This window comes from Ochotona princeps, chromosome 10, assembly GCF_030435755.1.
Source record: "Ochotona princeps isolate mOchPri1 chromosome 10, mOchPri1.hap1, whole genome shotgun sequence".
In the NCBI taxonomy this organism is placed as follows: Eukaryota; Metazoa; Chordata; class Mammalia; order Lagomorpha; family Ochotonidae; genus Ochotona; species Ochotona princeps.
Genome location: NC_080841.1, coordinates 53,040,198 through 53,054,744, shown reverse-complemented (window position 1 = coordinate 53,054,744; position 14,547 = coordinate 53,040,198). Strand labels below are relative to the sequence as shown.

The 14,547-nt window shown below is 38.6% G+C and overlaps 1 protein-coding gene across 8 annotated transcripts in view; it reads right to left on the bottom strand.

Moving 5' to 3' along the window:
* Nucleotides 1–14,547, bottom strand: part of CDC42BPA (CDC42 binding protein kinase alpha) — a 264,117-nt gene continuing 249,570 nt past the window's right edge. For 5 of the 8 annotated variants that reach the window (XM_058669445.1, XM_036495219.2, XM_058669446.1 and 2 more), the window contains 4 exons: nucleotides 10,595–10,780; nucleotides 4,970–5,087; nucleotides 1,449–1,606; nucleotides 1–1,092 (listed from right to left, as the gene is read on the bottom strand). In XM_058669445.1, the coding sequence (XP_058525428.1) occupies nucleotides 961–1,092; nucleotides 1,449–1,606; nucleotides 4,970–5,087; nucleotides 10,595–10,780 (594 nt within the window). In that variant the 3' untranslated portion in view covers nucleotides 1–960. The remainder of the gene's footprint in view (nucleotides 1,093–1,448; nucleotides 1,607–4,969; nucleotides 5,088–10,594; nucleotides 10,781–14,547) is intronic. The other 3 variants (XM_036495216.2, XM_004578482.4, XM_004578484.4) reach the window with 1 other exon arrangement.

The window sequence follows — 14,547 nt, the reverse complement described above, 5'->3', positions numbered from 1 at the left end:
GTATTTTTACATTCATTTGCACAGGATATAATGTAGTAAGAAACAAGAAACTTATGGTTCAAATTCTTCCCACCAGAAAAAGAAATGTCTTGGGTACAGGTGAGTTTACCTTTAGATGCCACTGTTGAAGTGGCTTTAACACATTCAAACTTTGGTTCCTGGGTGGGCTTGTAAACCAGTGAACCCCAAGTCTGCAGGCTTCCGGCACCTCAACATGCCGAGGGTGGAGACCAGGGCACTGAGCAGACTGCATTCTTTCTTCTCCCTCTATCAACACCAGCTAAGGCCCTTCTACCCTTGACCTTACTAAGTTGGGAAACAGATAAGGAACACATTTTTTTTAAATTAATGATCTCTTTCTCATATATGCACCATCTTTCATTGAATACAAGATGCTTCTTTTGCTATATACATTCAGTATTTAACTTCTACATTTATGTATTTATTTAAACTCTGTATTGTAGTAAAATATGTTTGTTTTAATTCATAAGGACTTCCCGGCAACACTCAGGTGACACACACACAGTGCCATTCCAGGGATGGTCCGCCCTCAGGGCGCCGAGAAATCCATGCGTTGTCTCAGGACTAAAGTGAGGCTCTACTGTGAAACAAAACTGCCTAATCTTACTCTTATCATTTACACTTGTGTGATCTGTCTATTTAAGCTACCTTTTGAGGGAAGGGTAAAATATTACTGAAAGCAACTCTAAGGGAATGAATGAAATGAAACAATATTGATCTAAGCTGCTTAAAGAAAGTCTGCCTTTGTTGCTGCTGTTAGGCTGGGGGTATGGATCTGTGAGGCGTGTGCCAGAACCCGAGTCCCTACCCTGCTGCTGCCACCCATCCCTGGTCATTTTCGGGCTTCAGGCCAAGGTGGAGAGAAGAAACGAAAGGGAGAAGAGCCGAGTGGAGAGGAGCCGGCAGCCAGAGCCACCCTGGTCCAAGTGCTAAAGCAGCTCACGGGTCCCAGCTCCCACGGTCGGTGCTCTCCAGAGACAGGCTCTTGGTCTTTCGGGGTGAAACTGGGCTTGGGGGGCTGCTTAGGTTGGAACTGTTGGAAGCTGTGGAATGCCTTGGAGAATCAGAGTCCTGTAAGGCCCAAAATAAAACATTAAGTCAAAGGAGTGAAAGGGTCCCCTCCAGCCACTGGGACCAAAGGACAGATGGGATTCCTTCATTGTTAGCAAAAGCCCCTTTGGAGAGCAAAGAGGAAGTGACAAGTGCTTTCTGCTGGCCTCTAGAGTTTATACAGAAGCCACTGGTGTCTGCACCTCTGAATAACTGCGGAAGTGGCTCTATTGCTCTCATTGCTCCACATCCCTCCCCCACCTCCAGGCTAATCTCAGGGTGGTGGAATTACTTAGGTAAAAGCCTGGTCTTTTGATATGTACTGTCCCCCAACCTGTCTCTAGGTATCCCTGCAACCCCATACTCCCCTCCCTCACCTCTCCATCATAGTCCCTTGCTGGTGTGTCACTTCCTTGGTCCATGCCTCCGGAAGACAGAGAGCCCTCTGACGGGGATGGCATGGGCTGTCGCTTTGCGTTGTAGCTTCCACCAGAGAATTCCCGCTTTAATGCAGTGCCGTTCTGAGCAGATGACCCTATGGTACAACAATTAGGCAAACTTCACATGTTCAGAGGAGGCCCATTCCTTAACAAGTCCCCTGCTGCAGAGACAACATGCCATCCTGCTCGTGCCCTGAAGGGAATGGATTCAACAAGCTCCACCCGTCAGTCTTGCCCAGTCCTTCTTGCTGCTCTTGGTCCTTGGGGAACTCTGCTGAGTAGGCCACATGCTCCAGATGGTGCAGCAGGCCCAGCCTTGCTTGCTAATAGTTCTCACCCAACCAGTTCTATCTCTCACCCAACCCCCTGGGGCTCCCATGCTGTTTTCACCCCTCTTTCCTGGAACTTATAAACATGTGCCTACCATCCTCCTAACAGATATGGTGTCTGCCTCTCCAGGACCTACCTCAGGATATGGCATATAGCAGGCTCAAAATAGGTGTGCTTAATGAGGAAGAATGCTGCCTTACAAACTTAGAGCTTTTAGAAACACACACACACACACACACACACACACACACACACACACACACACAGAGGAAACATTAAGAAGCACTTTCACTTTACAGGGCAAAAAGGCTACCATACAAAAATGAAGCTGAGTCTCTTCAAAATTATACATTATTTTGAGTTTAGAGTTGGGGTGCACAATGGGGTACACAACATCCATACAAATGAAAAAAAAAAGCTTGGAAATAATAAGGACATTGTTAGTACCACTTTAATACTCTCAGTATTCTTCAGCTTCTGTTTTTAAAAAAGAACCTTGAAATCTATGTACAATTTGTTACTAGAACGCATTTTCTATGAAATCTTTGAAGATCTTTCATGTGCAAGGACTCTCATTTTGTTTGTATTACAACTCTTCAGGTTTTTCATGGACTTTGCAAGGTATTGTCATACAGCTCTAAGACACAGATTGTGATTGAGTCAACTCCTGATTTAACAAATCTCAATTTTCTAAAAATATTAAGAATTCAACGAAACCACCAAAGTCTTTTAAATCACAGTTATCTAATGATCACCAGCACAGAAGTGTCCATATGTAAGTGAACTGAACATGAGTCAGCCTGGTAGACTATCCTCAGTAATGCCCCCTCCACCGTCTCCTCTCCTGTTTCTTAATTCCTTGGCTTCAGAGACAGGTTGGTATTTTCCTGACTGACCACAGAGGCCAGCAATGTTGGCTGGATATTGGGATATTTGCAGAACTGGCTCTATAGCACGTATAAAAAATGCCTGGCCCTATCCTGTATCAATTATAGATTTTGATTTAACTTAAAATATTTTAAAAAACCATTTACTATACTTGAAAGGTGCAGAGACAGAAATCTCCCATCCACCGGTCTATCTGCCAAATGCCCAGAAATGTCAAGGCTGGGCAAGGCTGAAGCCAAGATCCAGGAACTCAAATTGGATCTCCCTTGGGGGTGACAGAGACCCCAGGGTGTGCATTAGAGTAGGAAGCTGGAATGCAGCGTAGAGTTAGGACGCCATCCCATATGCACACTGGCTCTTGTCCTAGCTGTTCCACTTCCCTTCCAGCCCCCTGGTTGTGGTCTGGGAAAGCAGTAAAGATGGCCCAAAGTCTTGGGACCCTGCACCCACACAAGAGATCTGGAAGAAGCTCCTGGCTTGTGGCTTCAGCTCAGCTCAGCTTTGGCCATTGCAGCTACTTGGGGCGTGAACCAGTGGAAGGAAAATCTTTCTCTATTTCCTTCTCTCTGTATATCTGTCTTTCTAATAAACATAAATCTTAAAAAAAGCTCTTCTGATAATCTTCGAATTCAAACTGGGTTGAGAACACACATGATTTAATCTCCTTCCTTCCACATTCCACCTCCCACCATCCAGTTTCTAGCCACAGTTGTTTGCTAGACGAGCACAGGTTTTCACTGACTAGTGTTTCTTTGAAAATGTAATCTACTTTTTTGATGTGGCCCTTCTGTTTCCTTGGAATATAACTTAATTGAAGGCATAAGTCATTTTTTATTAGATTTTCCTTCCAAGTCCATGCTTAAATGCAGTGCTCATATGAACAAAAAAGTATGTTATTCAAAAGTTTTGCTATTCTAAATAGAAAACCCAAACTTCAAGAGACTTCTGTGATTTTCCTGTTAATTGTGTGACTTCTAGTCAGTCATTTTGTTTGAGTTTTAGTCTACTTGTTGTGTAGACTTCATGGGGACTTTTGGGGAACAAATGAACACTGAATCCATGAGGAATCAAACACAAGACAGAAGGTAGTTGAAGGGGTTTGCACTGTGTTTTATACATTCATTTAAGCTGTCATGTTTGCTCCATTCTGGTATTCATCTGTAGATACAGAATTTAATCCAGAAAATGTAATCCCACTCACTCCAGCACTTTATATTTTTTTATATTTAAAAAAATTTCAAGAGTCTCCTTTCAACCATCACTTCAATCTAAAAAAAAAAAAAAAAAGTCCAGGTGGGCTGTTTTGATTAAATAGTACAAGGAGTCTAGGAAACTGACAATGATAGTCTCAGCATGAGACCACCTGCTTAAGCCTAGTCCCTTCTGTGGTGTTAGATGGCAATTCTGGAGATGGGGCATGTAACGTTGTATGACCTTGAGAAGTTGCTGCAAGCCCATCCTCCAGTGGACTAGAGGGTGGTCAGAAACCACTATTTCATCTGACTTCACATCATGCGTCCATGTTGAGTGTTGGTCTGGAGGATCCCTTGCTTCTTACTGTGAATAATGACAACACTTCCTCCTTTCTCCTGTCTCATTCTCTCTCTGGACTGTTCTTGGAGCAAGTAGGACGCATTCCTATAACAAATAATCCCTGGCATTCTTGGAATGGTCTTTCCTAAAAAGGCCAAGTTTGATGAACATATTCAGGCCTTGATAGGAATGCATGGGTAGCTCTAGTAGTTTGCATACTGTCACAGCAACCATAGAACCATTTCAGTTCTAAGATCTCTGTGCAATAGGTCTTACTTCACCTTGCTTTCCAAGTTCCTTGATCTGACACATACCTCACCCACTTTCTTTCTCATTACTCCCTCACCAATATCACAGCCCACTAGCCTTCTTCCAGTTAATCACACATAATTCCACCCCTAGGGAGAGGATGAGATTTTCCTAATTATTTTAGGTGGAAATTTATCCCCAATAGCTACTAATTATTATTCTCTAATATTGTACTCTGTCGATTTCCGTCACAATTACGACCTGTAATCCTTTCTGTGTACCAAATGGACTGTGTGCTCTAGAAAGACTCCAGGATTATTTCTTAACCAGGCACTTATGCTTACTAGGCATTTCAACATGGTCTGAGATCTTATAGTCACTTGAGTATGCACTGAGCATGTCCAAGTGAAGAGCATGCCACCCAGGGGACCAGCTGGGAAGCAGCCCTGCTTACTTACTTGCTGAGAGGCCACTACTGGCACTCATGGAACGACCTGGCTCAGGGCGGGACTTGGTGATAGATGGAATACTGACTGAGCCACTGAATACTGCCCGATTTTCCTGAGGCCGAGGGTTCTAAAAGCAAAAGAGAAGACAATATTGTTCAGCCAGAAAAAAGGATTTTTCTGCAGAGAAGTTTATTTTCACTATAACTCTCAATAAATAAAATTCCATTTACCAGAATAATACAGAATAAGAAACAACAGACTATACAATCCTTACCATCCACGAAAGTGCTAAAACACCTTAACATGAAGCAAAGCAAATTTCCCTTCAACTAAGGGTAAGTATTTATCCTTATACTTAGTTGAATACTGACCAATGCATTTTTTGATTGTGAAGTAGTAAGTGAAAGTTACATGGTTAGACTTGACAGTCAAGGGTAGAATTACGTGGATATTTGCAGACAATTGAAACAAAATTCTTGTTTATATATGAGGTTTTTATTTGCTTATGCATTTCAACAGCTAAGTCAGTCTCATTTGGAGGAAATTCAGTTAAAATTATATTCTTGTATGAGAACTGATATGATACCAAATGTGCCATTCACATTCATACTCTTGGTCACAAGGCATCTTTCATAGATTAACTCAGTTAATCTAGGGGCCGGTGGTGCGGGGCAGGTGAAGCCACTGTCTGCACCGCTGTCCTCCCATATGGGTGCCAGTTCCAGTCCTAGAAGTTCTATTTCTGAACCCGCTCCCTGTTAATGGCCTGGGGAGAGCACTGGAAGATGGCCCAAGTACCTGGGCTCCTGCTGGACACCCGGGAGACCTAGAGGGAGTTCCTGGCCTGGTCTACCTCTGCCCACTGCAGCCATCTGAGGAGTGAACTAGTATATGGAAGTCTTCTCTGTCTCTCCCTCTCTCAAACAAATAAATAAATGCCCCAAACAAAATCATGCTGCAACAATCACAGCCTGCGTGAAGTTATTTACATTGGGAGCATTAGTTTGAATTTTTTCCATCTAACTGTTGAATAATTTTAGTGTCCCAGACATGAAAACAGACTTTGGAATGTTGTGTCAATTTCACACCTGTCCAGGAGACCAACAGAGGAAGGGGCAGACATGAGCTGTCTCAGTTGAGAACAGAAAGCATGCAGCCTTCTCAGACCGAGAAGCTAGGATTTAGGGCTGACAGCAGTCCAGAAGAGGGAAAAGCATTTCAGCATGCTTCATAAATCCTGTGTATCGTATATACCATATTATTAACCTCTCTTTTACAACTCAATACTTTTTCCATGCGTGGACATGGGCCATTTTCTCATTTTCTGGTGCAAATGGTATGGATTTTTCATTTATAAACAGATTTATATATTCATTTGACAAATTTCTCTAGTTCTTATCAATATTTCTTTCATAGCCACAAAATGATGACAGTTTTTTTTTTAATGTCGGCAGTTCTACTAGCCCGTGGCGTTGACTTGAGACAGCCTCCTTTCTACTCTATCAGCTATTCAGCAACAGTTAGTGGCATTGCAAGGGTAGGGAACCTTTTGACAGCCATGGGCCATTTGGATATTCATAACATTAATCATGTCCATAAAAAAAGTATCAACTTAAAAGTCAGCCTGCAATAGATCTATCAAATCAAAAGTTCCTCCTTGGCAGAGAAGACCAGATGACTGTGTGGTCTTCTGACAGTCCACGGCTCTTCTTTTTCCTAATCCTGGAAGAAAGCCTGGATGGCTGTTGGTGAGCAGAGGCCATGGAGGACAAAGATCATGAACAGAATAACACGAGGTCCTGGGTTGTTCAAGGCTGAGTCTGTTTCCTCAGCTTTATTATGCAGATAACACCTGTTCAAAGTGCTCTCCTAAGGAGTAAATACGTCTTAGAAAGAAGGCCTATAGCCTAGTCTCAGTACGTGCCTTTCTTCCCTTGCTCTAATAATGAGCTCACAGACATGTGCAATAAAACTTTTCCATTAGTTACAACTGAAACCGCAAATCTGAAATGAAGGCAATTACAAACTTTGTGTGCACTAAGGGAATACATAACTTTATCCTGAAAATATAATGAAAAAGTCACATTAAAAAGTAGTTGAAATTTTGTGACTGTTCCGAAGTATTGATTTGATAAGTAAAACCCATTAGTCTCAATCAGAGTATCCTTTGATGAGCCAGACCCACCTCACTACACCGTGCTTCTTTCCTACACTAACAGAAAAACACAGCCGCAACCACTGAAATACAGCCACTAACAAATGTATGTTATCTTTAAGTTCTAATAAACTTCATTTTTTCAAAGAGAATCATATCATATCACACCTTTCTCAACAAAAAGCTAGTGCTAAAATAGCTGGCTTATTTTAAACTGTTGGAATTCTTTAGCTCATTTTTCTGTTCCAAAAGCAGTCCATCTTTTTCAATCACTTGGGGATCTGTAAATATTCTCTTTTTTGGCACCTTAGAGTTGACATTATATCAGAAAATTTTACCCATATGCTTGTCACACACTAGTAATTATTGTTTGTGGTATGACTTGGGCTTGTTCAGTACTTATTAAATATCAATAAAATTTGAATGCTTACCAAGTTTTCACAAGTGAAAAGATCTAAAAGCTTAAGCCAAGTTTCACATATTTCAGCAAATGCCCTTGTATTAACCTATTTGTAGGCACGTGTGATTATTTACATTTCTATTTATCCTATAAGCAGAGAGACTTACATAGAGAGAGAAGGAGGGAGGGAGGAAGAAGGAAATGGAGGGAGGACAAGAAGGAGTAGAGAGACACAGAGAGGGAGAGAGGATAAAGGGAGGGAGGAGAGAGACGGAGAGAGTGGGAGAGGAGAAGGAAAGGGAGAGGAGGAGGAGGAGATGGGGCGGGAGAGAGGGAGAGAGGGAGAAAAAGAGAGAAAGAGATTGGGACTGGGCCAGGCTGAATGTAGTTGGGAGCCTGGAACCTAATCCAGGTCTCCCATGTGGTTGGCAGAGAAGCAACTACTTGCTCTCTCAAGGCTGCCTCCCATCCCCTGCACCAGCAGGAAGCTGAAGTGGGAGCCACAGTAGGTATCCCTTCAGGCACTGGGGCATGGGGTGAGAGCACTTCAACTGGAGTCTAACTGCTGGGCTAAAGACCCGCCCCGTGTAACTGTTTCTAACTTCTTTATTATTATTTGTTACTAACTACTACTAGGACAATACTAAGCTCTAGCAGCTAAAACAGGTGCTGAGAAATGTTTGCTGAATAAAACATTTGGATAATACCTGCAATTCCACTTTTATTCTTCAGCTATGGGGATTAATTGAGACGGCAATGTAATTAATGAGTTTCAGTCACAATCCTTTCTGTAGTATACACAGTATTCTAATTCATATTAGTATTATGTGTACTTTAAAGGTTTTACAAAATGCATTTACTTGTATTTCTTGGGTAGAGTAACTTTCTCTGGTAATTGATTAATGAAATGGTTTCAAATTCTTCAAATAATCTGGTTCACATGCTAATAATTTCTTGGCTATAAAGTAGGCTGTAAAATAATACAGAATACAATGAAATTAATGCTATCATTTAAGACTTTTGAGGCTAAAAACAATAGTAAAAAGTACTAGCATAGTCAAAAATATTTTTGGTTATAAACAGAAATCTAGCTAGAATCTGGTTAGTACAGAATCTAGCAAATTCCATTTGCTGCATTAACTGTGAAGTCTCAAAGGGAGGTTATGGTTTTGAATAATTGTGTAATATGAGCTTACCATGTGCATCTGAGACATCTAAGAAAAGGTTGGAAATGAAACAAATTTAGGAGGATTAAACATAGTAATCAGGAAAATAACCAATAACATGATTGGAAACTTCCAAATTATACATTTTTGAAGAATCACATTTACTTAAAGTTGGCTAGCTAGCTGGTCCCAAATTCAACCACTAACATTTTGGTTTACAGAACAAATCTGCAAAAATCCACGTAATTCTTAGTGTGTTATTTGTTTAAAGCAAATGTTTTTCTTAATAAAATGAAATAATTTAAAATGGAAATAATCAATGCTAGCAATTCAATATTCACACGCACAGGAGTAACCCTGTGAAACACAAGCAGCATGTGCAAAGCACAGCAAAGAAAAACTCTTCAAAAGAGACGGGAATATCGGTTCTAAGACACAAATGTTGTTATGACTTTTTATATCAATTTTAAGATAAACTGCAGTTTCCTTTTCCATAAGATACACCTACCCTAAAATAAATGGCAAAAATTAAACCTTATACACATAGTTACTTAGTATCACTGACTGCTGAACTAACAAAAGAACGATATACAGACAAATGTTTTATAAAAAAAACGCAAGTCTATCATTAAGTAAATCAAAGTTAAATATCATAAAGTAACATGAGATGTAAGCCCCTGATCACGTTCAACATTAGGGTAAAAATTCCATTGATGGAATAACATTTTTACTCAGAGATCATTAACTAAAACAACTCTCTTGCTATTTCTTGCAAGAAAAGTCCTGACAGATTGTATAACATTCTTCTGGAATCTACTTCCTGTATCTGTTATGAAGCAAATTCAGACTTATTTTATCACAGTTACTTCTATCATGTCCATTAAGACTCTTAGGTGGCATTAAAGTTTAAGGATGTTGATATTTAAAACAATTTATGATAATTTTGTAATACAAATAATAAACTTTTAATGCTTTGGTTAATTTTCTTAATTAGAAAATTACTATATATCTTCATAAAACAATCAGTGATACAAATTTCCTGTATCAGAGAAAATTATGGGAAATGAGTTTGCAGGGCACACTCCAAATGTTATCCTCAAAACTAACTTCAGAAATGTTCCCCTGAAGTTAGCTGCAGCATACAATCCTTGATGAAAATATGGATATTCAATTTTAACGGTCATCTGCTCTGCATCCCACTTCAAAGTCATTGGGTAACAAAGAGGAAATGCTGAACAGAAGGAACCGAGAGCAGATGCCACGGTCCTTCAGAATACAGCATGCTTTGTTTACTTAATCTTTTTGATTGTATTCTGGGTGAAACAACATGTATAAACAACTGCAAGATTAATAAAATTTTCCTTATTTGGATATTTCTCTCTTTATTAGTATTATACACTTTGGAGATTTTTAACTTTTCCATAAGAAGAGTTTATTGGAGACAAAAGGTCTATGGATTAAACAGACTTTAATCTCAAATACAGAAGGAGTGTCCAAACTGGCCTGATTGTATTGTAGTTAGCTGCAAAAAAATGCAGAAATTCTTTTTTCTCTTTCTTTCACTTTTTAAAAAACTAGAGTTAAGATCCACTAGGGTCTATTTCTTATAATAGTATCTGCAATAAAAACATGATAGGAAAAGTTTTCAGTAAACACAGGATAAATTTATAACACATTTTCAAAGATGAAGATTGCAACCTTCCCTATTCCTCCATCTTTTTCCTCAAAAGGTGAAACAAAACATAACTGGAAGAGAAAGGCAAGAATGACAGCAGAAGTCTGGCTGAAGAGGAAAAGGCCAACGGCAAATGTTCACCAAGTGGTACCACCTCCGAGGCGTTACTTATTGGGCCAGGCAACAGGATACTCGCACATGGTTAGTAGATGTTAACACCTGACTCAGCTGTTCATACCCTCAGAGTCAGAAAGCTTGGTGTACCAGGGACAGAACGCAGAGTCGGGGAATATTCAGGGTTTATGGAATCAGGAGAGAGAAATTTTTCAGCAGAATTAACGGTCATGTGATAGATGTGTTCAAAGTTGATCGGAGAGGATATCAGACCGGAGTGATGATGAGGGGATGGATAAGGGAAACCTGGCTATCAAAAACAACAGAAAGAAGAAAAAAGGTGATAAGGTGATGAAGATGGATTCATTGGTTATATGTGACATTTCAGACAACAAGCACACAGTAAAAATTAAGTAACATATCAGAATTGAATCAATAATGAAATACTTTGTGCTCGCTTCGGCAACACATATACTAATAATGAAATACTTTTAGGCTTTAGAAGGCTAAATTCTGTGACCCTTTTGCCAGTTACTTAAACAGCTAATTTTAAAAAAATTATTGATTAATACATTACATCACAAGATCTTATTGTGTGTGGTACAAACAATTAGGAAGCACAATAAGATACAATTTACAGGTAAAATTTTTAGATTTGACATCATATATTTTATGTTAAGGCAAGCATATGATATCTTTGGGAATGGCTCATTTCCCTTAGCATAATAAAACAGCAAATTTATAAAAGACCATTCTCTTTGTAAGATCCTTTTATTACCATACTTAAGTGACAATGAATTGGATTTAACAATGATGTGAGGAAAAATTTTCAGAGTTCAGTGTTTTCTTATGTGAGACAACTTACACATAGCACAAAATCTATGATAAATAATAGAAAAAAAGCATGAAATCCTGAAAAAAAGTGACAGTGGGGGATGGGTGTCTGGCCTAGCAATTAAGATGCCAGGTCCCACATCAGAGTAGCTGGCTTTCATGCATAATTCTGGCTCCTGATCTCAGCTGCTGATAAGGCAGGTTCATGCTGCTCTTGGGGGAGACTGGGTTGGAGTTCCCACTCCGGAGTTTGCTCCTGGCGGAAGTCACTGCAGGAATCTGGGGGAGTGAACCATCATATGGGAATTCTTTCACTGTCTCTTAAAAATAAGTAAAATTTAAAGACACAATTTAAAGACAAAAGGAGGACAAGTGAACCTTCAGCAACTTGTAACGGGAGGTGTAGTGGGAGGTGTAGTGTGAAGTTACGAAGCTGCTTCCTTAGAAACCTAAAAACATTTTAAATTGTTTCCTAGTATTTGTAGATTTTGATACATGGTTTCTTTCACTGATTATTTCTCTAGAACAAAAACAAGCAATTACAGAATATACTAACTGTAGATTATCTTTAGCAGTCTAAATTTATTTTCACTTAATAAGAGGAAAAATATTTCCTTCAATGTTCAAATATATCTATCTATCTATCTATCTATCTATCTATCTATCTATCTATATTTAACTGAAAAATGTGAGGCCAAAGATAAAGAAAAAAGCTTTTGAAGCCAGATTTGAAATTTCCAGATAATGTAATTCTGAATATTTAGGACCCCAGTGAATTTGCTTCTAGCAAAATATGACCTCTCTTTGACAGGCTGAGCTGAATGACTTACTGAAGTGAGGGAAGACTCAATTCTAATTCATGCTTTCATGAGCGGAGATAAGCTCACTGTAGAAAGATCTCCCATATTATCTAGGCTAAAAGAAAAGTATAGTAAATCAGTAATTCCTCAGATTCTTTCAAAGAGGAATTTAAAAATTGATGTACCTGTAACTTCGATTTCATTAAGGAAAACTTCCTCTTACAATCCCAGGGTCACCGAGCTTGAAATTTTGTATTTATTAACAATTTTAGGGATGTGCAAAAGGCTAGGAGAAATGTAATGTGTTGAAAATAATTCTGTAAGTACAAGATTTTTTTATTCAATTGTAGGAAACCTGTCTTTTAATACCAAAAATTGGTTAGTTAAAAGGACATTTTTTTAGCCTTACTGCCTCTTCAACATTCCAGAAAAAAACAATCATACCTCTGGCTCATCTAGTACAAAAGAAACAAAAGTAACTTTAAAAGATACTTAATAAACTTTCTAAGCCTATAAGTATTTCATTGGGCAGCAATACTAGTTTGATAAATTAAAACAAAAAACATCTGAGGCTCATGCTGTTGCACTGATGGTAACACAGCTGTAGTCTTTGAAAAGTCATATATTAAGACAAATTTGATTCATCTATAGTTTCTGGAAATAGCTCATAAATCAACCTCAGTGGAAACAAGGTATTAAAATCAGAGGTATATTAAGAACTCATGAGCTTTTCAATCAAAATATATAAACAAGTATAAACATGCACATTATTATTTTCAGACATGCATATCATTGTATTATTTACCAGGGCCAACCCTGAGATCAGCCTGGTCTCAGGCACACAATAAGCAACAAATATATATTTATTAGGAAATTAACTGGATGTCTACAAAAAGCCCCAGCTTTCATGTTCTTAAGCAGTGAAATGAGAACATTCATGCAAAAGTAAAATATGGATATAAAGGATACGATTTCAGACACATAAAATATATGATGCATACTGCATGTACAGGTGAAGAAAGAAGTTTCAAAAATTTACACCAACTTCTTATCTTGCAAATACAAAGTTCTTACCTGATATGGAAACATTAAAGGAATGGAAGCCATATTAAAAAGTGGATTAAATTGCTAGGTCAAAAAGTCACTTGTCATTTGTGCTAATGCCAGTAAGAACCAACAAGGTGGTCACAGGCTAACAAAACCAAGTGACAACAAATACTAAAAATCAAGAGGTGTGGCTGGCATGGAAGGTCAGCTAATTGGGAAATGAATCTCTGGGAAATACTAGCTGAACTTGCTTAGCAATAAAATCAGGTCTTATTTTGAGCAAAAGATAAAACACAGATTTCTTTTACTTTAGAGTGGTAGGAGGATGAAGACAGAAACAGCAAATGCAGAACAAATGCTACAGTATAAAATTTACCCACAATGCTTAGAATCTGGCATTTTAGCATCAAGAGGCATGGTCTTAACATGCATTAAAGTCTGAAAGAACTACGAAACAGCAAATCGACTTCTCAAAGTCAGGAAAACATCAAGCAAAGCAACATTTTTTAAATACGGAAACTATCCCACTCCAAGGCAATTATCACAATGTACAAAAACTGGAAATTCTTGCTATAAGGCAAAAGTACCTACTCCTTTGTGCAAATGAAGCAAAAATAAAATACATTTTAATTTTAAAAGGGCACTGCCAGACTGGAGTGATGATTCAATTAGCTAATCCACTACTTTAAGTGTCGGCATCCCATGTGGGTGCCAGTTCATGTCCCAAATGCTCCACTTCCCATCCTGCTCCCTGTAAACAGGCTGGGAAGGCAGTGGAGGATGATCCAAAGCTTTGGGACTCCGCACCACCATGGGAGGCCTGGAACAAGCTCCCAGCTCCTGGCTTCAGTGCACCTCTGGCTTTTGTGGCCATTTGGGGAATGAAACAGCAGATAGAATAACTTTCTCGCAGTCTCACCTTCTATCTGTAAATTTACCTTTCCAATAAAAATAAATGTCTAAAAAAATTAATAAATATAAAAAACACTACTAATTAAGATATTGTAACAAAATAATTTTGTATTGGCTGATGTGCTGCTTTAGAGCATACAAGTCCAAAATTTGTATTTCTCTATTACTCCACAATGCTAACTATATACATGCATATATATACATATATAATGTACATATCATGTACTGAAAAACTATTTGCAAACTAAATTTTATAAGGTTCAATATTTAACACTTGAACTTTCAAATGTAAGCTAAAATATAGTCATTTTTAAACCATCGTAATTTAAAAAATTCTATTAAGACATCTTGTGCCTGACATTGCAACTTCCAAAAGGGAAAGAGCAAAGGCTTTTAACAGTGTGTAATGTTTGCTTCTGAAACTTAAGGAGAATTGGACTGAGGATTTTAAGTAAATGTGCATAATGGGAAAAGGGCAGAGAGA